General features: G+C 43.6%; 1 protein-coding gene across 1 annotated transcript in view; it reads left to right on the forward strand.

Annotated features, from left to right (window-relative positions):
- The first annotated feature begins 240 nt into the window (after nt 1–240).
- Nucleotides 241–23,470, forward strand: part of CACNA1G (calcium channel, voltage-dependent, T type, alpha 1G subunit) — a 573,869-nt gene continuing 550,639 nt past the window's right edge. Inside the window, exon 1 of the mRNA XM_015410725.1 lies at nt 241–491. Coding sequence (XP_015266211.1) covers nt 241–491 — 251 coding nt within the window. The remainder of the gene's footprint in view (nt 492–23,470) is intronic.

Genomic DNA, 23,470 nt, shown 5'->3' on the forward strand with positions numbered 1-23,470 from the left:
AAGTGAGGGGAAGCGCCGGTCTGGATCCCGATGGGGACCGTGGGACTTCCGCAGCCGCCCAGGCGGGAGAGGAGGCTCCCTGCCCGCTTCTGAATCCCGAGTCCAGCCTGCGCTGTCCCCAAGCCGCCCATGGCCAGCGCCCCTTAAACACTCATCGCAGCTCTCGCTGAGCCCCTTTTCTCCCCGGGCGCCCCTTCCCCGCTCAGTCTCCCGGTCGGGCACGGGTCTGCTGGCCGGAGGATGGACGAGGATGGGCCGAGAGCCGCGGAGGAGCAGGACCCGGAGGAGGACCACTCCAAGACCTTCGTCCGCCTCAACGATCTCTCCGGAGACGGAGGTCGCTCGGGCCCGGGGGACAAAGAGAAAGATCCGGGCAGCGGCGACTCGGAGAGCGAAGGGCTCCCTTACCCGGCCCTGGCCCCCACCGTCTTCTTCTACCTGAGCCAGCACAGCCGCCCCAGGAGCTGGTGCCTGCGGATGGTGTGCAACCCATATCCTTTTCCCGAGCTAGCAGGGGGTAGGTGGCTGGCGCGGCCAAAGTCAGTCTTCGAAGGTAAGAGAAGTTCGCCTCGGCGCTGCCCGCGTCCCGCCGGAGGAGCGGGCGGCGGAGGCTGCTACAGGGGGAAACCCTTGGCCTGGCAGGCGGCAACTTTTGCCAGAAGGGGCGGAGAGCGTTGTGTGAGCCCTCCCCCCCCCCAAGTCAAAAGAGAGCGGTCTGGCAGGCAAGGTGCTTTTACCTTTATTTCCAAACTTCCCAGCGTTTTCGCCACTGTCGAGAAGGAGGAGCTGTGGGATTACTGGTGCGCTCTGTGTGTCTCTCCTTTGTCTGTCTCCAATTCATTTCTTGGAAGTTTTTTCATAATCTGTTAAAGGGGGGTTTCTCAATGTTTCCTGCCCCAGTAGGCAGGGATTTCTTTGGGGCTGAAGTCATAACATGAAATTCCAGAAAAGTACTAGAAAATGGAAACAAGATGTAACTCTCAGTGGAGAGAGAGCTCTAGGAAGGAAAGGAGCAGGTCTTTTTACTCACACTCCCCCACCCAGGCTCTGATTCCCTCCGGCCTCTCCCTTCCCTACCCTCTCTTCTGAGGAGATGAGAGGGAATCAAATTTAACATGGATAATCTTGGGTTGATCTGGGATAAACACGGGTGATCTGGGGGTCCATTGTCACAGGAAGTGGGGGCAGTGGCTGTCTCTTGATGGCTGGCTCCGGAGTGTGCCCGTCAAAGAAAAGTTTCAAGGAAGGGGGAATGGTTCATCTTCATCAACCCCCCCCCCCTGTGGTTCTGGTCCAAGTAAATATCATTTCACATATACTGCCTAGGAAGCTGATCTCAGGAAAGCCATTGCTATGCATGAATGTGGCTCTTTATTTTTAAACCCAGTCTCGCTCCAGCCCCCCAGCCAAGAGTACACCCCAAACCAGACATCGCTCGAGCCCCCTAGCCAAGAGTACACCCCAAACCAGACATAACACAATCTCCTGACCCCAAATGTATCAAACAAAAGTTAGCCTTTGCTTACACCCATTTCCTTGCAAACTGTGGATGGATATAGAAAGAGGATAACTAAAAAATCCTTCACACACACCCCAACCAACAACGAGGCACATTTTCAGTCGAGCTATACTGGGCATTTTTTAAAAGAGTATTTGTGTGTGTGTGTAGATTACAATGTAAAAGAGTTTGGGAAGGCAAAAGCTTCTCTTTGACAAAAGAGTGCTTTTCTGGTTTTAAAAATATAATTATAGTATTTGCATGACAAAGGGGGGAGGAGAGAGAGAGAAGAATCTGGCAAACATATACACAAAGCTGTCCTAGCAGCAGCTCTTTTCTCACCCATCCTATTTATTATATCATATAGTGACACTTTTTAAAGAAATGTTTAGAATTAATGGCAGGCTTTGAAGAGGGGGAGCAGTTTGAAAGACAGTGCAGGATCGGATATATATAATCAGGGAAGGGGAAAGCCAATTATAAGGGAAGGAAGGAAAAAGTGAGATTTCTGTTGTAGATGCATTTTTTTAAAAGGTCTGTGGATAATTTAACATACATACACACAACCCCCCAGGAAAGTCTTCTGCGTGAATTCCGCCTAAAATAATAGGAGTGTTCTTGCGCTACTCCCATTCATTTCAAGGGCCTTGTGTGGGAGACTTCTAAGTGTACTGTGACCATAACTTGTGTAAACTGGGTGGTTGTAGAAGCCTTGGTTGCTAATCTAAATGTAGCACTGAGATCTTTCCAGGGGGTTTCTTTCCTCCTTTCTCTGTTCTGATTCCCTTATGGATCACATAAGGCCAAGCTATACAGCTGAACAGAATGTTTGTTGTGGTGCTTAGCCCTATAGGGAATGCCAATAGCCAGCTGCCAGCCATTTCACCCCATAAGAGGAACAAGGAAAACTCGGCCATATCTAAACTAGATCCATTGACCCTTTTGTTTCTCTGAAAGAATTGTGGGAATGGAGGCTTTGTGAGAAGGCAGAGTGTAATATATTAGGAATTCTTAGCCCTGTGGTTCTCCCCCCCCCCCCCCGCCCCAGCCAGGGTTCCTTGACCAGGAACTATGAGAGTTAAGCCAGTTTGAAACCGGTTTAAATGTGTAGTGTAGATGAGTCAGTTGCAGCTGTTAGAGAGCCAGGCACATTTTCTACCTGTTTGTGGGTAAGAATCTAATCCAATGGACAAACATGGAGCTAGCCTGGGATCACTAACCAGATCTGTTCAATGGCCTGTAGACGTTTAATGGATTTGTTTCTCAGCTGTTCAGAAAGCAGCAGAAACATGGGTCTAAATTGGAGCTTAAACTGAGATAGTTCATTAGGCCTTAGCCTCAGAATCTGTTTTCAGAGCTGCAACTCATCTCTGGAGCATTTGCAGAGCCTATGAGCATGTGCAGCGCATATCTTTCTGCCACCAATGAATGCAAAATGCCCCAGACTACAAGATCAGTTCATGAAGTTATGGATTGCACCAGTATTGATTACTCAAAGTCTTATAAGAAGTTCCAGGGTTTGGGTTTTTGTCACGCATAGACCCAAACACTGTCAAGTGCTTTATCTAGCATAATATGCTGCTTTCAGGTCAGTACAGTTTCTTTCCAGGAGAAAGGCTTTTGTCTTATAAAGGAAAACGTTTCAGAACTGAGCAGCTGCCTATATCACAACAGCCACTTTAGTTTGCTCTTAATAGTCTGGGACAAAACGTCAAACATTCAAAGAGAATTTCAGCCTTTCTAAAAAGTCAGGCAGTTCCTCACCCACTTTAAATCTTTCACTCAAGAAAGCTGGTTAATTATATATGTGCCAGGTAACTGAAGATGCATGTCATTTCACCCTAACTTGCGCACTAAGGGTGAATACGCACTTTACTAATGTATAAGTATGTTTAGGATTGAGGTCTGACATCTGATGCATCTGGAGAGAAATGGGATGGTATGATCTTAGTGACAGTGATAATCTTTAGTTTGAAGGAAGCACTACTATTGGTAATGCCAAACTAACACTGTAATATTCTGTTTCAGTCTTTGTACATGCTTAAATATATTTTTTAAGTACTTATAAACTGAATTCATGATTACAATGTCTCCTAACAGTTTCTCAGAATCTGTGATGCCTTCTCTTCAGACATTTCTTTCACAGTAATTATGCTATTCAATGACGTAACTCTCAGAGAAACTTCATAAAACCTTAAAGCCTTTGGAATAAAGTATTGTCAAATGAGAGGTGTGGATTGCCAGGATGGGTCTGACCAATGATTCTTTTAACCCTGCAATCTAATCTTTACAACTACAGAAGTTCATAAACAGGATGATATTCCTCTGCTGTTGCTGGTCTGCAGTTTGTCTGCAGTATCTGTCATTGGTGAATGTAATAGCAATAGCTCTGGCAAGCATATTGAGTAATTACTAAAATAAGTACCCTTCATTATCTAAACCTTTTAAAAAGTTGTTTTAGCTGGTTATCATAAGCATCTGCAGCTCTGAATTCTAAATAAGCATTGCTGAAGGACTTATTTCTGAGGCTTACCTGTTTCATTAACCTCAGTGCTTACGTTTTGAGTGCCTTTTCTGTATTTATTTTCTCCATTTTATTGTATATAACTGTATTATTTCCTCCTTGGTTGACTTTTTCATAAGTTCTGATAAATAACAAGCCTCTTCTTCTCTTCTAACTAGTTACGTAAGCTGGGAAGAGGGTCTGCATTGTGAGGGGATGGGAAGGAATTATTGGAAAACTTGCTCTCTACCCAAATCTCCCTGTCCAGGATGCTATAAGTTCTTAGAAGCTTACAGGCCATTTTCCCTACTGTCCCCCAAACCCCAATGATTCAGCTGCTCTCATTGTTCCAAGGGAGTCGAGCATATTCAGTCCTTGTCAGACCATGGTGCGTGTTAATTGAAGCATTTTTTATTTGCAAGGTAGTTTCTTAAGTATACAAAAACCCAGCTGTTGATTGCATGTGTGCTCATTTCTATGCCTTTGTGACAACAGGCACTTGACTATAAAGTCTGAGATGATTAGTTACAAGCTGGAGGCCTGTGAGAAGGAATCACAAATGGTGGGATGAATTATTTGGAAATTCTCTCTCACACACACATGGTCAGGGGCTTAAACAAGTCAGTTGCCTCATCATTTCCTTATTTAGCTGACTCTCAGCTGCTCCCAGCATTATGTCTCTCCTAGAGAATGCCCAGTCCTAATCAGGCCATTTAGGAGTATTTTTTCCCTTTTGTCTTTTGAATAACTTAAGACTTTTTCACATTTTCCTGCATCCCTCAAAAATCCCCAGTCTGTGAAAAAACCTGTGTAAAAACTTGTCTGTGGGTGGCCTTGTTTCTCTGCTGTCATGAATGGCAAGAGCTACCCACTTTACTATTAGATACAGTGACAAGCTTGGAAGCCCATGAGGAACTGGCGGGATGGGATAAGCAATTGGGAAATTTCCCCCAACCCAAACTGTCCTCTCTGAAGCCTTCAGCAGGCCAATTTCCCCATCTCCCTATGCTTTTCCCCTTTGTCTCAACTGCTCTCTATATTTTGTGCCTTGTGGAGCGTATGCTGTGTTCACCAGACCATTGTGTGGGTTTTTCCTTTCCTTTGACTACTTTATGAAGTCATATTTTCTGCATACCTGGGGAGTCAAGTATGTACAAACCCTACCTTGAGTGTGGGTGGCTTGGTTTTACTGCTTTTGTGATTGGCAAGAGCCACCCACTACAAGCTGGGGCCCAGTAAAGAATCCCAGGGGGAGGGGGAACAATTTGGAAATCCCACCTCCTGGATTCTATAAGCTATCAGGGCCTTGAGCAGACTAATTTCCATAGTCCCTTCTTTTCCTTCAACTGACACTCCTCTGCTCTCAACATTACATACCTCCTGGAGCATATTCAGTGCCCATCATGCCAGTCTGAGGGATTTGTTTGTTTACAATTTACAAAGTTGTATTTTTCTGTGTGCTTGGGAAGTCCCCTGAATTCCCTACCTTGTTGTTGGGTGGGCCCATTGTGCTAATTTCATGACTGACATAAGCCACCCACTTTATTATAGGATATAGTTATATAGAATCGATCTTCCACTATCTCTCTTTTCTTTTATGATTTTGTAAGAAATCTTAGCATTTTAGAAACATGCAGGAATTTTGCTGTACCATTTTCCTCAGTGGTATGAGACTGATATTTGATGGTCCCCAGAGTACAGCGGTATAATGGTTGGAAGGGTAGACTTGGACCTTGGAGGCTTTAGTATGCATCTCATCTAAGCTGAGGAGTCAAGAGTGTATGCTTCTCTCTGCAAAGTGGGAATATCACCATCATGACCATCATTATTAATAGCAACTGCCTCCTCTGTGGGCTCCTAAGAAGCAGGATGAAATAAGGAGTGCATAGCACTGCACATGTTGCAGGCAATCACCTGAAATCCCCAGATACAATTTCAATATGAGTGAATTGCAACAGATATTGTAATGTATCTAATAATGTCAGCCTTCAAACTTAGTAGCCCAGTCCTAAGAACTGGAAGAAAGTCCAATTTGGTTTCAGTGGAACCAATGCAGGCTTAGTCATTGTTGACCTGCTGTTTGGAAGTAACATGCAATCCTAACAGGGTTGCCAGGTCCCTCAAAGTCCCCAGCGGGGGGCTTTGGGGGACATTACTGGAGGGGGTGGGGAGTCCCCAGTATGACGACATCACTCAGAAGTGACATCATCATGTTGAGGAGTGGAGGCCCCCACCTCTCCCCAGCAATGTTTAAATGGTCTTTTAAAATGTTGCTGGGAAGGGTGGGGGGGAGGCCGTGCACGCCTGCACTCTGAGCCCGGAATTCGGCCTCAGAAGGATGTAACTGGGTATGGGATTACACTGTAAATTATGTTTAAACTGACAGGAGTTACTTCCATGTGCACTTGTTTAGGATCAGGCTGCATGCATATTTAGGACTCCAACCTGTGTCTTTTCCAAATCGATTTTAGTACATCCTTCACCTATTTATCCAGGTTAGGATAGATGCTTCTTGTAACTACAGGAGGTCCCTAGAAATAAATCAACATACCAAACAGGTTACATTTTTGTCCTCGGAAAATGTGTGCTATTGAAAAAAGTTTCCCACTGGGCACCTGCAGGCACTAGTTCAAAGAGAAGTAGGCACTAATCATAGGCTAGAAAGCCAAAATTTCCACTAGATGCTTGTTTCTCAGTAATGAACAGAGAGCAAGTAAAAAAGGGAACTGCAGGGCTGTGCTGGGAAGTAGAGGATGTGCACTGACCATTTTTCTATGATAAAGCAAAAGTTGTTTCTAATGTCACTCATGAGAAGGGAAAGAGTTGAACATGTGGATTTATGTGCTTCATGGTGAATGAGAGGACTGCTCTATTCACCTTGGAGTATCGATCAGGGCTTTCTGAAAGATTTAAATACACACCATTAAACCAACTGGTACTTCCTTTCCTTCAGGAAGTCTTTGATTCCATTTCCTTTTAATTAATGATTAAAGCTAGGAGTTTGGATTTTTACCTGTTTATATTTTTTCCATCTCATTAATTTAGTGGTTCCAAACAGTGACTTCCTGCACTGTAGGTTTTAAGGCTCTTGGTTAAAAAACCCGCATAACCTAAACTGGATCAGAATAGTCCAAGTTCTCCAGTACCACCAGATGTTCTGAAGAAAGAAGAGGAGGAGATCACAGTTTAGGTCAATGGTCTTAAACTAATGAGACAAGACTATCAGGTAGGTTGCAGTACCTTATCTGCTAAGTCACAAGTCCTTATACAGTCATTAGGGTTTGGGGGGGGGGGTTCCCATCTTTTGGAAGGGCCAGTGTATCAGCATAGAAAACAAGCAATACCTTCTGCCTTTATTGTACACATGTTGAAAGAACCAGCAGCATGGCAATACAAGGTCACTCACTGATCCATGGCTGTTCCTCACTATGGCACATCTTCAGGTTCTTGCCTTGTGCTTCCTGTTCCCTGGTCTCTTGGTCTGCTGTCCGTAGTTTTGGTCTTGGTATTGGGGAGGTCATAACTTTGGCTCCCCCTCTTCCTGTGACATTACTTTAATGCTGCATGATTTCCCGTCCTGTGCTTGCAGTTCAATGAATGCTGTGCTTGGTGTATCCCCATTGCTGGGTAAGTGACATGAGTGATCCAGCTTCCCATAGATCCACAAGCAGTTGTTAATGGTAAATCAAGCTCATGGGATAGGGCAACTCCATAAAGCTTCAAGAATTCAGGTTGCTTTTGCTGCTTAAGTAGCCTTGCTCTGTGATTAGAGAATTGCAACTTAGGATCTCTTGAAATGTTGGAGGAGATTGTGTGCAACTCTTGGAGTATGCACAATCCAGATTTGTGCCCCTAAAAACATTTTGCCACATGGTTTACTTGTGTTATTGGGCTAGTTCTGAGGCCTGGTAATTCAAGCACTATTGAGAGAGTACTAATGTTCAGAATGCAGACTGTTGGGCTCTAGTGTAATGGCATCTGCTTCCTTCCTATTTATCTTTTTTCAGCACCCCCCCATGCCCTTTATTAATTCAATTAATTTACTTGCTGTATTTGTCAGACAAGGACAGATTGCGGAAACACACAGTTTCCCAATTTGGCAGGGCCTACACACCAGTGTGGGCTTTGTCATATGGCAATATAAATGATAAAGTTTGCCATTTACTCGAGGTGTCTGAGTGTTCTGCCAGTCCTGGTCCTGTGCCCTTGGCTTTCTTTCTGTGCCCCCGGCTAAGGAAAGCCTTTGAAATAAACCAAGCTTCCTCTTGACTAGAGCAACTTGTGATTGCCTATAAAGGGCTGAAAATGGTATGTGTATGTGGGGGGATTTTCAACAAGCTGTATAAACTATCTGCTATTTAGGCTGCATTAATACTGGGATGAAGAGCATGTCACAGAATTAAAAAAATAACAATTTGGCTCGACATTAGGCACAAAGGGTGAGAAGGTCCATTTTGAGATTTCTTAAATTTAGTATTTCTTTCAATCACAATTCAGAGCCACAAGGCCTTAATGAAAAGACTGGTATTTGGCTGCCAAGAACAGCATCATTACTGTATTCAAGAAGGAAAGAAAATAATAACCTTATAACAGCTTTTTGATTCGTTTTTCTCTTAAATCAACAGCAGTTCCATCAATTACCAATAGATCCTGGGGCAGGTCATGGTAGATCTCCAAAAGTGCCTGAGTAAGGGCTCCAGGGAGTCTTTATTATTCAGTACTTCTTGGTTTAAAGGCAGTTCTGAAGATAAGCTCACACACACACACACACCATTTTCCTACCTCCTGCAAAGGTTGATTTCCATTACTAAGGTCAGCAGTCTAGTTTTTCCTTCTTCCTACGGCTACTTCTTTCTAGTAAAAGCATAACTAATAGGGCTGACATAAATTGCTGTTTTAAAATTATTGAGGGTGGATTGCTTTTTTCTCTCAGCCTCAGTGCTCACTATCTGTAAAACAGTAGTATTAAGCTGCCTATGACTTGGTCTTAGGGTACCAGTTTCGATGCTGAAAACATTTTTATACAGTAAGGGGAACAGTGTCCTGTGTAACAGATGTGACTTGAAAGTTTTCCTGTACATATGATGACCAATTCAGCTTGTGACTGATGGAGCTTCAATCTTCCCCCAGAATAATTTTCCTGACCTGAAAGGCTATGGGGAGATGCCCTAATATCAGACTCCCATAGTGCTGCAAGTAATTATGGTTGGCTCTGTCTGTCCTCTGGGGGAGCCATTGTGCAACTGACTCCCACTGATAGGCACAGGAACTCTGGCAAAAAAAGAGGAGCTCCTCGAAGCCTGAAGCCCATCCATCCTTTAGGAAATATTATTTATACTTTCCCATTGTACTAAAGCAAGAGGCTGATACATGAAGATGTGCTATATTTAAAACAAAAGGACATATTAGGTAGAGTACATACTTGGTACTGTATCTATATCTTTTTTTGGCTGTCAAGTCACAGCTGATTTATGGCAACCCTGTGGGGTTTTTAAGACAAGAGACATTCAGAGGTAGTTTGCCTGTCTCTGCCTTATGACCCTGGACTGACTTAGTGGCCTCCCATCCAAATACTGACCAAGTCCAACCCTGCTTAGCTTCAGAGAGCTGATCATGCTAGCCTAAGCTATCCAGGTCAAGGCATGTATTCCATGTACCACACACAATATTGAAATGAACCCTAAATTTTATTCTTGGAACAAATTATTTCCTGCTTCATCTTGGGCATTAAGAATTGCTACAGCCAAAACCAGAATGTTGCATAGTACAGAGATGAGGCTAATAAAATTCCGCCCTCAGGCTGGGTGAGAAAAGAGGGCCAAATCTCTAAATGTTTTCATATGGTTATTAAAAGTAACTACACATTTCAAAACAGTTTGTGAACTGGCCCATAGCCAAAAGTGTGTGTGTTTGTATACACTGAGGAGAGGGGTAGCATTGCCATATCCCCGTCATCCCAAGTCCTGAGATTCTTTGGAGATGATGGGGGGGGGGGGAGTCTCTGGGGATGTCACAGAATGGGACCAGGTGACATCATAATGAATGGCAATATTAACAGTAGTACTCACTTGTGAAGGTCTATAGTCACAATCATGTTTTTTTGAAGAGATGGTCTCTCTCTCTCACCCTGTTAGTGCCAGTTTATTGTCCCCCATTAAATCTATATGCGAAATGTTGTCAGGCTGGTAGTACCAATTTATTGTCTCCCATCTACATGTGGAGTAGCTACCACAAGCAGGCATGCACAGCAGTTTTAAAAGAAGACAACATTAAGTGTAAGGGCTGCAAATTCACTCCGTAATTCTAGGTGGGCAGATTAGGGTTGCCAGCCTCCAGGTGGGGCCTGGGGATCTCCCGCTTTTACAACTGATCCCCAGCCGACAGAGATTAGCTCCCCTGGAGAAAATGGATGCTTTGAAGGGTGGACTCTATGGCATTGTATTATGTTGAGGCCCCTCTCCTCCCCAAACCACACCCTCTCCTGGCTCCACCCCCAAAGTCTCCAGGTATTTTCCAACCCAGACTTGGCAACCCTAGGGCAGATATGTGTTTACTGTGTTTTGAGGGAAAAGCACTATGAACATGTACCAAGGGTATGCATCTTGGCATTCATAAAAGGGATTATTCTTAGATCAGATTCATTTAGATGCTCCCAAGGACCGTATTTTTCTGTAGTGAGAGGTTGTGAGGCTTCGACCACCTGCATATTATTTTCCCTCCATTGGCCATCTGTAGTGAAGTACTACTTTTCCTGCTCTGAAAGGTAAATTTTCAACCTGCCTCTTCAATTCTTTAGCCATAATCCCAGATTGGGAGGGGGGCAGGTTAAGGACAGAAATTTTGAGTCATTGTTAACTGGTGACTAAAAGGCAGTCTGTGCTTTCTCAAAGACATGCATTCCTTCACACAGGCAAGTTACATCAAGGTGGTTTGCTATTAATGATTAAAACCAACTGGGCATTCATTTTTCTGCTCCTGCCTCCTTCCCCCTGGTCTGACCTAATCCTGATGCAAATCCCCCACTACAAACAGAGGATGCAAACTCAAATTGGTAGAAATCTCAGTCCAGTTTTCTGCCCTGCAGACACTGAAAAGGAAAGAAACACAGAAGAAAGAAGCAAAGGGTCCAGGGGAGAAAGGGTTATGATACAGAGCAGAAGAGAATGGATTTGGCCAGGAAGAGGTTAACTGACTCAGCTGCAGCCATCTTGCAGCTTCCTGCCTCCCATTCCTTCCCAGGCAAAAACTGCTGGCATATTGTTTCACTGCAGGGAAAAGGGCTACAGACTTACTCCCCCCCCCCAAAAAAAAGAAGAAAGCTGGACATTCAGAGGCTCTGAGGAGCCACTGCCACCTGGAGGTATAATCCTGGCACTGACTAAAAGTTATAAAGTGAGGGCAAGGAAACAGATTTACTTGTAACAAATCCCCAAGACTTTACTGAGGTAAGTCTCTCCAGTTTGCCCCTCAAATATTTTCTTTTACCCTATATATTTTTCTTTTTACCTCTTTTCCATTATGCCCGTCAATCACAAATATATGATGATGAAGAAGAAGAAGAGATTGGATTTATACCCCGCCCTTCACTTGGAGTCTCAGAGCGGCTTACAAACTCCTTTCCCTTCCCCTCCCCACAACAGACACCCTGTGAGGTAGGTGGGGCTGAGAGAACTCTGACACAAACTGCTCTTTTTCAAGGTCAGCTGTGCCAGAGCTTGTGACTGACTCAAGGTCACATCAGCAGGTGCAAGTAGAGGAGTGGGGAATCAAACCCGGTTCTCCCAGATTAGAGTCCGCACACTTAACCACTACACTAAACTGGCTGATCGAAGTTTGTGGAGTTTCCAATAGAATAACATGACATAGGGATAGGCCTTGAGGCAATGTACACATAAAGCCCACCACCACTTTGTTTTCATCAGGATGCCTATGTTCGTAACAGCTACATGAAAGGCAGAGATCCAACATGCAAAATATTAACCTGTTAATGCTGGAAAGACATTCTCCATGAATTTTTGCCTCTAGTATAACAAGTTACCAATTGAGAAATATAAAGAAACAATCGGGGGGCTACAAGGACGGGCAGAGGGCATCTCATTTTTCTCTGTATCCCCTCCACTGCTTTTCCCTCTTTCGCTTCCCTGGCAGTCCCCATAGCCTCTCTCTTTTCCCTGCTTCCTTCTCTTCTTCACAGCCACCAGCTGCCCTACTAAGGCTGCCAAACCTGCAATGGGTGCGGGGCATCCCCCACTCTCAGGTCCCATTGCTTGTTACTGCTCTTAGGAGAATTTTTTAAAACCTGTAGCACTGGAAGTGACTATGGGAAATGACAAAGGTTAGTTCTAGAAATCGTTGCTAAATCTGTAGTTTTAACATAGTGTTTCCAGCAATTCCTAGAATCACGTTTTGTCACTTAGGGATCATTTTAACTGGAACTGATGTAGCACAATACAAAACGCTGCAGCTCCCCTAAGGTCCATCCACATTGCTCCTGCCAGTTGCTAGGCCCTGCCTGCGAACTCTACCCCCTACCGTTATCTTTCACCTCAGTCATCACCTTTCCTTCCTTACCTGCTCCTGGAAGCCTCTCCCTGGAAAAAAGTTTTGCTTATTTGCATCATGGCTGCCAGGCTGGATCTAGTTGTGTTGTCATCCCTCAGTCTGTCCTTGGCGAATCCTCCTTCATCAGGGGGCATGACATTGGAGGGGGGATGGGACCTTTCCCAGGGATGTTTTGGTCTCCCATTCTTCTCCTGCTCCCACACATGGGTTTGGTTTACACAAATCAAGGCTTCAAAGGCTCAGCAATACTGTGTGGGTGCCCAACAGCCTCCATATTGGCTACTGACAGTTAGGGTTGCCAGGTCTTACCTGGTTGCTGGGGGGGGGGGTTTCCTCTCCATACCCTGGAGTTCTCAGCCCTCACATTGTAATGACATCACCTGGAAGTGATGTCATCGCACAGGGCACATTGCAGGGGGACACTCTAGCATTTGAGCTAGAGCGTGTTGCCCCCCCCCACAACGTGCCCTGTGTGATGATGTCACCTCTGGGGCTCTTTGGGTGTGGGGTTCCCCGCATTGGGCAGTGGTGGATTGGGGCTCCCAAAAGTGGGTAAACCCCCACCCCTGCTGGGGGAATGGCGATCCTATTAACAGCTCAGCATGCATTCTTTTGTTAAAAGCTACAGTGATTGTTTCTATTTTATGGGGAACTTTGATACCCTGATTTTTAAAATATTATTATTATCATTTCAAGGTTTTTACATTTTATTTTATTTTATTGACAGTCAGGGACATCCTTCACATTTGTGGAGAAATCACTCTGGTCTGCTTCTACCGGGATTTTGCATATCTATTGGCCATATCTTCTATGGTGTGGTTCAGAATTAGATATATGATGCTAACAGAGGGGCGTGGTTTTTAATACACTTGAAGAAAGGCTACTTAGGGTTGCCAGTAGCCTGGAAAAAAGCTGCCCTGCCCCTTTAATAGAAGCTTAATAGGTTTATTTTAGGGTTGCCAGGTCCTGCACTCTTGCCTGTAAGGGGTGGGAGGGAGCTTTCTGGTAGTGTGTGTGTGTGTGTGTGTGATATCGCCACACTAGATATCTTCAGCATGATGTCCAATTCCAATAACCTTTATTGGCATAACAATAACTTTAAAAAGAAAACAGTACAAATCAGCCCATATGCCAACAAATAGAAACAGAGTATAGCGATTTGTAACATTGTGTATAGTAATAATAATAGGGCAAGGTGATAAAAGTTCGGAACAGTAATCTCAAGAATCACAGTAATTACAAAAGTTGCAGTAAGAAACTTAACTATCCGGAGAGGGATCATAGATACACCTTCTCTCTCACTCACTCTCCACCTCCTTTCCTCTTCCTCTTCCCTCTTTTCTTCCCTCTTTTTCTTGGCCCCTAAGTACATTTGCCAGGAACTCTGCCACCTGCTCAGTAACTTCAGGGTTTTTATCCGCTAGTAAGAATTCAATACCTCTATTGGTCGCAGCCTTAGAGAGTTGAAGGAGAGGGCTAATCAAGTGTGAATGTAGCTGAGTAAACAGCGGGCCGTTTACGAGGATACAGCATGATGTCAATTGGAAGTGATGTTCTACCCAAAATACCAGAGTGTCACCATGCGATGCCCCTGGCATGATGACGTCACTTCCGTGTGACGACATCATACTGGGAATGTCTTGCTAGGTCATGGCAGTTGGGGGCAGGTCTTCCACCCACTGGCTAGCTGGCCGACAGCAGGTAGGAGTCTGTGAAATTGGGGGATCCCTGCTCCCACCTGGGGACTCGCAACCCTATGTTATTTTCACCCATGCTATGAAAAGTTTCATCTTCCCATTGCCCTAGTTAAGTCTCTATATCAACAGAAGCAGGATTTTTTTTCTTTGAGTTGTTGGCAGTGGTAGAATACATATTCTGCACATAGTAAGCCTAAACTGCAATATCTCCTGTTTAAAATTATCTAAAACTGCTGGGACCCTGAAAAGCAGTTGTCATTTCAGTAGATAGTACCGGCTTTCTCAACATAAAGTGGCTTTGTATGTCCAAGTAAATGTTGGGCAGAAAACCCCAATTTGAATGCCCACTCCCAATTGTGCGATAGCATCTTATTTATCAAGGACTATAGTTTACATTCAAACAGGCCCAGAAGGCTTCATATGTCAATTTAATCATGTCTAAAAGTACCATTAGTACTCTAAAGATTATTTTAGGCACTTAATCTGCAATAGGATTAGCTGCTTGTTGATGCTTACCCCACATTTGCTTTTTGAAAACACACCTGCACATGTACTCTGTCTGACCACAATACAGAAAGCAAGTGGTAAAGTTGTTGTGAGAATCATAGTAATATCATCAAGAAGAGAGTATTTGAATAGCACTTATGGAAGTTATGGGAAACTATAACCTGTAGACATTTCAATAATAAATTGTTCAGTGTGTTCCATTTTTCTTGCTATCTGAAAAGTGATACAGTTGTAATTGCAAAACTAAGGGTGATACAAATATATTGTTGTAAATCAGTATATTTGGAGCCCTTGTTGCAGATAAATGGTTGAAAGCATGATGGCAGTGTATGCTAAATACTTGGCTATCAGAGATAGTCATATTGCAACTTACTGTGGTTAGGGGTCTCTTTAACGACTTCTTAAAGATTTAGTATACCACTTTTTAAAAATGATCTTAGCAAATTTAATGTCCTGAGATCTGGGATCTTCATATATCATTGCTTCAAAGATCAGAGATGAACAATTATAATTCGGAGAAGGCTTCCAAAACTGTACAGAACCACAAAAATGTGTTTAAATTTCTGATTGCTATATCTATGAAGATACTCGTATTTTGCCAATTAAAACTGCAAAGCCATCGCGTATCTTATGTTTCTGTTAAGCTCCTCACAATTCAAACTTCAGTTATCCATCTAGCTCTCCTGATTATCTGGATGCCTACAATATCTGCATGATACACTTTCTGAAGCATAATCATATGTGAAATGATCACCTGTACTGCTAATTATCCAAAGGTTTTAGCTGTTCTCATGCTTGTTTGGATGTAGACATGTTATGCTGCATCCTGGTTTTATCTGAATCCCTAATAAATAGAGATATCTCACTTTCAAGAGATGGTCTGAAGTACTGTGGTACCAAAGGCAGAGAATTCAAATGGCACTCAATTGAAGTCTTGCTGTCTTGTGGTAGAGTCCTGAGCATTTGTACCATTTGTCAAAATTATTGCAAACTAATGGCATTAGCTCCTTGCAGGATTGAGGCCCTTGACTTGACCCTGGAAACTGATTAAACCCTAGCTTTCAATTGTGCAACAGCCAGATTTACATGGTGGAATCTAGCTAGCTTGGTTTTAATATTCAAATTTAAATTGCCTTGAAAAGACAGAATGGGAATTTTGGACTCCTTCCCTACAGCTGAAATATCATGGCTGACCTTGCAGGGGTCAAACAGCTGGGGTGTAAAACAGTGACTTTATCCCAAAGTCTGACCCACTGCTTTGGTTTCTCTTTCATCATAGATGCTGCTTCTGTAATATGATGCACAAGGGATTGACTAACTACTCAGTAATAACTCTTCATGCCAGAGCATGCTGCGATAGAGGATAACACTGGATTGCTGATGTCCATAGCCGATTTTCTGCGTAAGCAGCAGGACTGCTAGCATTCATGCTGTGATTGTTTGTTCTTCTGAAATCTGCAGGGAAATCCATCACTGTGGATTCCTATAAGGACACCTGATTATTCTCCTTTAAGTAAACTTTGCAGTGGATTTCACTGACAGTAGTCTCATTTTAAAGTATCACACAAAATATCACACAAATCTGCCATTTTACACCAATATATTTTTGCACCCTGGAATATTCCATCCATCCGAAATGATTTTTATAACACAAATGCTTACAGTCCGGAGTACCCCAGATACTGCTTTTTCCAAAGTGTTCATTTCCAATTACAGTCAGCAAAACCAAGCTCAAAAAGAACCAATACAAAGAGCCATCCCAGCTTCATATATAAGAAGTGAAAATCCACGAACCTGTGCAGAAATGCTTCGGCAAGTTTTCTACGGTGTTTTTGGGTTGGATTGGTATACCATCAGTGCATCATGGACACTGACACAAAGTAATTCACATAAACATTGGATGATTACTGAGGCACTTTGAAGAACGTCATGCCCAAAGCCTCAAGCACCACTAAAACAAGGCTGCTTCCAGATGGAGGGTGTAGAGGCGTAAAATTTCCAGAAATGTTGAAGCTCGGGAAAAAACCCATTTTTTTTTCCGGGGGAAAATGGAAATTTTTGGGAAAATTGAAAAAAATGCTACATTAGCACTTCTTTTTTCTTTTCCAGATTGAAAGTCTTTCTGTTACTTTAGGAACATAAAATATGACTATGGACATTTTTACTTGGCATGAAATTATCACAACTAGCATATTAAAATATAGTGTGTCCAAACAATTATTACAAACAGAATACCCACCCACATGCAAAAACAAAACTGAAACCTTTTTCTTTTCTTGTGACAATAGCACCTCTTAAAGGAAGAAATGCATCTTGTTCTTGCATTGGAGAGTTCAGTTTGTAACCTAGGACTTGCTTGTCCTCCGTGCACAGAAATTAGATCTGATACCATACGTACTTTTTAGAAATGATTTGGAAAACATTTGAACATCTTGTTTTAAAATATTTTATTCATCATGTTAAAATAAAACATTCCATAATCATTTTTTTCCTTTTTTCAATTTTTCCAATTTTTCAGAAAAAAAAACAAAAAGACTTCAGGAGAAAACCCGACCCCCCCCATTTCCCCCCCTGAATTTTTCTGGTTTTTTCCCGGGCCTTCACATCTCTATGAGGGTGTGAAAATACATCCCCACCCTGGCACCAACAGCAAGCAGCATGGGAGCAGGAGGGGATGGCATCCACACTCCCCTCTTCTGATGTCTTTCACTGCTGGTGCTCCTTCCCTAACACCCCTTCTTCCTCTTTTCCTGTCACACCTGGGGATCTCCCCCCATTGAATATGTAATCATACAACTAGGGAAATTAACAGTGAATGGAGTCAGAACACATTTTGGTAAACTCTTGTTTTTTAAAACACACAGCTTCTAGAAGACCCAGTTTCCTTAAGTCCCAATATTGGTATATCTCAATACAAAGTTCAAATTTTAGGAAACTCCAAGTTCTTAAAAAACAATTTCATAAATAGGCCCATAGGGACTGAAGAAATACTGACAACCATACCTAGAAGAGGAGGCGGAGGAGGAGACTGGATTTATATCCTGCCCTTCACTCGGAGTCTCAGAGCGGCTTACAAACTCCTTTCCCTTCCCCTCCCCACAACAGACACCCTGTGAGGTGGGTGGGGCTGAGAGAGCTCTTTCAAGAACTGCCCTTTCAAGGACAGCTCTGACAGAACAATGACTTGCCCAAGGTCATCCAGCAGGTGCTAGTGGAGGAGTGGAGAATCAAACCTGATTCTCCCAGATTAGAGTCCACGCACTTAACCACTACACCAAACTGGCTCGCCTATACATTTGCTGGATTAATGAGAATAATTTGATTCAGATCATCCCCATTGCAGAAGTCATGCACATACCTGTTCTTTCTATAGTTGGGATTTCTGTATTTTATTTAAATTATACTTTTGTTTAATTATTCTCAGTTAAAGGACCCAAAGCAACTCATACCTACCAAAATGCAAATTAACAAATGAAACAAATGCAATGAAACAAAATGTATGGGAATGGTACAGTTGCTTGCAGTCCCTTGCTATTACATCATGTTAGAAACAGCCATCCATTCTTAAACAGGGTGGTTGTAATGCTAGCTAAAAGAGAATAGAGGTTCCAGCTTCATATGTTCAGCAGCTACCTTTTCTTCAACAAAAACTTCTATGACAGGCAGAAATCCAACAATTAAAGGATCAAGATGGAACAATAATCTTCACTGAATGCCTTGAAAACACAATTGTTACTGTAGTGCATGCTTCTTGCATTGGTCCTAGTTCACATCAACCCATTTTTCCCTCTAAGAACAGTAATTAACATTCAGTTTATATGGTGCATGCATAATGTGCAGAGATGCTTATGTGAAACAAAAATTATTACCCATCACATACTATAAGAGGCAAGTTGTCTGTCTATTCTCATTGAAAGGCTCGAACATTGCTTAACCAGTTTGCAATTCCATGTTGTCATTAGAAAACTCATGGTGTGCAGTCAATATGTAAATAGTGTAATTTAACAAAAGGTATTAATGGATTTTGGAATTCCAACTTTAAGGTCTCTCTGGGATCCTGTAACACTAGGCTGCCCTGCACCTTACTACCCAGGCCTTCTTTGACATCAGAACAGCTATCTAGGACAATTTCATCCCTTTCTGATTGATCCCACCCTTCCTCCAGGGACATCAGGATATCATATATGCCCCCACATTTTATCCTTTCAAGTATGGTGTAAGGTGAGCTAGACTGAGAGACAGGGAAAGTAACCCAGGATCAGGACTGAGTGAGGATACGAACATGGGTTGGCTTACCCCTAGTCTACCACTACACCATACTGGAATCTAGACTTACCAGTCTCCAGGGGGTACTTGGAATTCTCCTGGGATTTAAACTTATCTCTACACTACACAGGTTCCTCCCCCCACTAGAGGAAATGGCAACTTTGGAGGGTGGACTCTCTAACATCACATCCACACTTAGCTCCCTCTACTCCCCAAACTCTGCCTTCCCCAACCCCCTTCCTGCCCCCCAAATCGCCAGGAATTTCCCAATCAGGAGTAGGCAACTCTACTGAAATCCCACATTAAACATTTCACAGGTTTGGTGTGGGGTAACAGTCAGTTGTGGATTCTCAGTTCCTGTGCTTGATTCAGTTTAGGACCTCTGTGCAGGTGAAAAAGGAACGTTATACTTCCCACATCACTGCTTTCCCAGCCTGAATAGTCCAGAGATGCTGGAGGAAACCTGTGCAAACCCTGGAATACATGTGCATTTTCCCAATGGGCTAAATAGCATGCCTGGGACTATTTTAGGATGGGGAAATGATGCAGGGGGGGAAGGATGAAGCCCCATATTTATGCATGCCATGATCTCAGTCTAGACCAGGTGCTATGCATGTGGGAATTCAGGAGAACCTATAACTCAAATCTGGCTGTTACATAGGGTGGGAACTCCAGATTCAACCTGTATAATCTGTAACATGTGCATTGGCCCTTGACTCTCAAATCAATAGCAGCTCAACCAATGGCCATCTTGAGCTGTGTCACCTTTGCCTATTCAAGCCTGTTAGATTAGCTCTACAATGTTTAATGCCCAGAGTCCCCTGGGATGTGAATATGCTACCTTCCACTATGGAATTGACAAGTGGGGTGCACATTTGAATATTATCAGAGCTAAAAATACTCTTTGTTAGTACAGTTATTACAACAAATCTGAATAAAAATGCCAGTAATATTTGAAAATATTTTGTTTTGACTATTATTTTTACACCTGGAGATCTGGCTTAGAGGGAGGGAAGGTGGCACCGTGTAGCCTGATCGCATCAGATCTCAGAAGCTAAGCAAGGTCAGTACTTGGAAAGGAGACCACCAAGGAAGACTCTGCAGTGAAAGGCAATGGCAAATCAGCTGCCCTTTTCACTTGCCTTGAAAGCCTCTTCCTGGGGTCACTGTAAGTCAGCTGTGACTTGATGGCATGTTAAAAACACACATCTGGCTTAGAATTTATTTTTGGGGGGGAAGGGGAGAAAAAGAAAAGGCTCACTTGGCAGATTTATCAGGCAACAGAATTACACACAGATCTTGCTACCAAAGAGATGTCAACACCAATCACATTTTTGGCTCACTGGATGGGGGAAGGCTTTGATTTGATTCAGCATGAATAGTAGTGGTTTCTGTTTGCATAAGAAGTCCGGTGCTGCACCTGCCTACTAAGCACAGGAACAAACCTGCTTGCACACACTAGAATATAGGCAGCTATAGAATTGGGGGATTCAGCAAATTCAGTGCTCCCCTTCTCTGGTAATAGGCAACGTTCCCACTGGGGCTGATGGAGGTAAATTGTTTGCTTGCGTATGCCGGTATATAGACAAAGTTCAAGAAATAGATCCTAGTGCCATGTGACGGAGTGAGCTCCTGTCTATGTCCCCAGCTCCTGCCAGCCTAGCAGTTCGAAAGCAAGAAATTGCAAGTAGATAAATAGGTACCGCTTCGGTGGGAAGGTAACAACGTTCCGTGTGCCTTGGCATTTAGTCATGCCAGCCACATGACCACGGAAATGTCTTCGGACGGTGCTGGCTCTTTGGCTTAGAAACGGAGATGAGCACCGCAACCCTAGAGTCAGATTCGACTAGCTTTCAAGCAAGGGAAACCTTTACCTTTTCCTTACAAGAAATAGAGGACAATCAGGTAAGGTGTGGGATGAGCAGCATTTGGCTTCCTCATCTTCATCCTCAGTTTTTGTTTTAAAATATCCCTCCTGCTTTCTTTACAAGTGAATGCACAGACTTGTACACATGAACACATGAGGATTCCTTCAATTATTCATATGTATTATTTATGCCAATTACATGGATTCTTAGTTAAATGTCTGTGTCTACTTCAGCAAGTGAGCATTTTCAGTGCCAACAAAATGGGCATGCTTTCTCCTCTGTGCCTGAAAATTGGCAGGGTGTCCCCTGGTTAAGTGATGTTTCTACCAGGAATGTTTCTCATTGAAATCTCTCTCTCTCTCTCTCTCTCTCTCTCTCTCTCTCTCTCTCTCTCTCTCTCTTCTATCTCTATCTCAATATCTATTCTCTCTCTCTCTCGTCTGTCTATCAATCAATCAATTGTCTATCTGAAGAAAAACAAATATAAAACAAACCAAAAATAACAAGTCCCTTACAGGAAAAGTGCCCTGTCCAAATATCTCATGTAGTTCTGAAAGAACCCTGTTTCTCCATTCGGAACATATTTCAATGCCTTTCCAGTTAGGGATTTCCATTTCAGACCCAGTTTTTGGGGAAATGTTTTCCCTGCCAGAATCTAAGCCACAAGCAGTAGTCCATTTCTTAGGTCTGAACTAATAAGTTGTGCCTTTTCTGGTCTGGTATCTGATGTTTTCAAGTTTGTTTAATGGGTTCAGCATCAGTATAAAAGAGGGAACTTTTCCACACATTATGTGTTACCATTTACATGTACCTTTAGAGCCAAGAGACAAACTCTTGAGGATCCATGACAATCAGATTATCTTGATATATACAATTGAGCTGTAAAAAATGCAGCTGTGGGAAAGGGTGTGTGGGTGTGTGTTATGGATATTGGCAATGCCACTGAAGAAGGGGGGGGGAGTTAACCCTTTCCCACTGTGTAGGGTTGCCAGACATGGCCTGGCATCTGGTGGGAGAGGGGAAAGGTAGGAAATTACAGTGCGGGGGCATAGGCATGACCCAGAAGTGAGATCATCACACTTGGGGTAGCAGTGTAGCACTCTAGTATTTGTCCAAAACTCTGTGGATTAACCCTAGAGGTTTGGGCAACTGATAGAGTGTCACCAGATGCAATGATGTAATTTCTGGGCTGTGCTGGAAGTGATGTCACCATGCTGGACCTACTGATCATGTGGTCCCCAATTTTCCCACCAATTTTCTCCTGTCCAGCTTACCAGTGGCGGTAGAAGCCACAGGGAGCGGGAGGGCTCCCACCGCCAGCAGGCAGCTGGAAACCCTGCCACTGTGCCATTTTCCTGAGTGAAAAGGAAAATTCCTGCCCCCAGCTGCTTTAAGCACCAGTAAGGGGCACGATTCAGGATTTTTAAACTCTCTAGCAAGACTATTTTTATTTATTTATTTATTTTGGGTTTTATATCCCGCCCTACCCATACGGCCATAGAAGTACCAAGAGCACTAAAGGATGGTTCATTAGGGAAAATGGGGCACCTCCCCCCACAACTCAGTCTGGCTCCAGGCCCTTCTTGTCTGCTTCCTTACTGTCCTCATCAAACAATCCAGGTAGGGTTGCCAGTTCTGGTTTGGGAAATACCTGGAGATTTGGGGGTGGAGGCTGGTAAGGGCAGGGTTTGGGGAGGGACCTCAGCAGGGTATAATGCTATAAAGTCTATCTTCCAAACCAGCCATTTTCTCCAGAGGAGCTGGAGATGAATTCCAGGTGATACAGGCCCCACCTGGAGCTTGTCAACCCTAAATACAGGGGTGGTAGGCTGTCACCTAAATTAGTCTCTGCCCTGTCTTTAACTGAGCACTGCAACCAACCCTGCCCTGCCCCCCCCCAAGCCAGAGCCAACCGTACCACTACATTAGTTCACTGAGGAGAGAGCAGTCATTATGGCTCCTTTTGAGTCCCTGATTGGTCAATGAATGCATAAGACCTAATTGAGCAGGCCTGTCACTCTTTCTTTCTTTCTTCCCCAGGGATAGGGTTGCCAGGTGTGGGTTGGAAAATACCTGGAGACTTTGAGGGTGGAGCCAGGAGAGGTCAGGGTTTGGGGAGGGGAGGGAAGGCTCAGCATGGTACAGTGCCATAGAGTCTACCCTTTAAAGCAGCCATTTTCTCCAGGGGAGCTGATCTCTGTCAGCTGGAGATCAGTTGTAAAAGCGGGAGATCCCCAGGCCCCATCTGGAAGCTGGCAACCCTACCCAGGGAGGGGGGTGGGGTGAAACAAATTAATCAGGGACTGTCTCAGACAGAAATTTTATGGCAAACAAAACCTGAATGAACTAGTGCACTGTCTTGTTAAATAAAGCCTCCAGATATGAGGCCTACGGGCTCTTTTTGTAGCAGGAACTCCTTTGCATATTAGGCCACACACCCCTAATCTAGCCAATCCTCCAAGAGCTTACAGAGCTCTTCTTACAGGAGCTACTGTAAGCTCTTGGAGGATTGGCTACATTAGGGGTGTGTCGCTTAATATGCAAATGAGTACCTGCTACAAAAAGAGCC

The sequence above is a fragment of the Gekko japonicus genome, unplaced genomic scaffold (assembly GCF_001447785.1).
Source record: "Gekko japonicus isolate JY-2015 unplaced genomic scaffold, Gekko_japonicus_V1.1 scaffold15, whole genome shotgun sequence".
Taxonomy (NCBI): Eukaryota; Metazoa; Chordata; class Lepidosauria; order Squamata; family Gekkonidae; genus Gekko; species Gekko japonicus.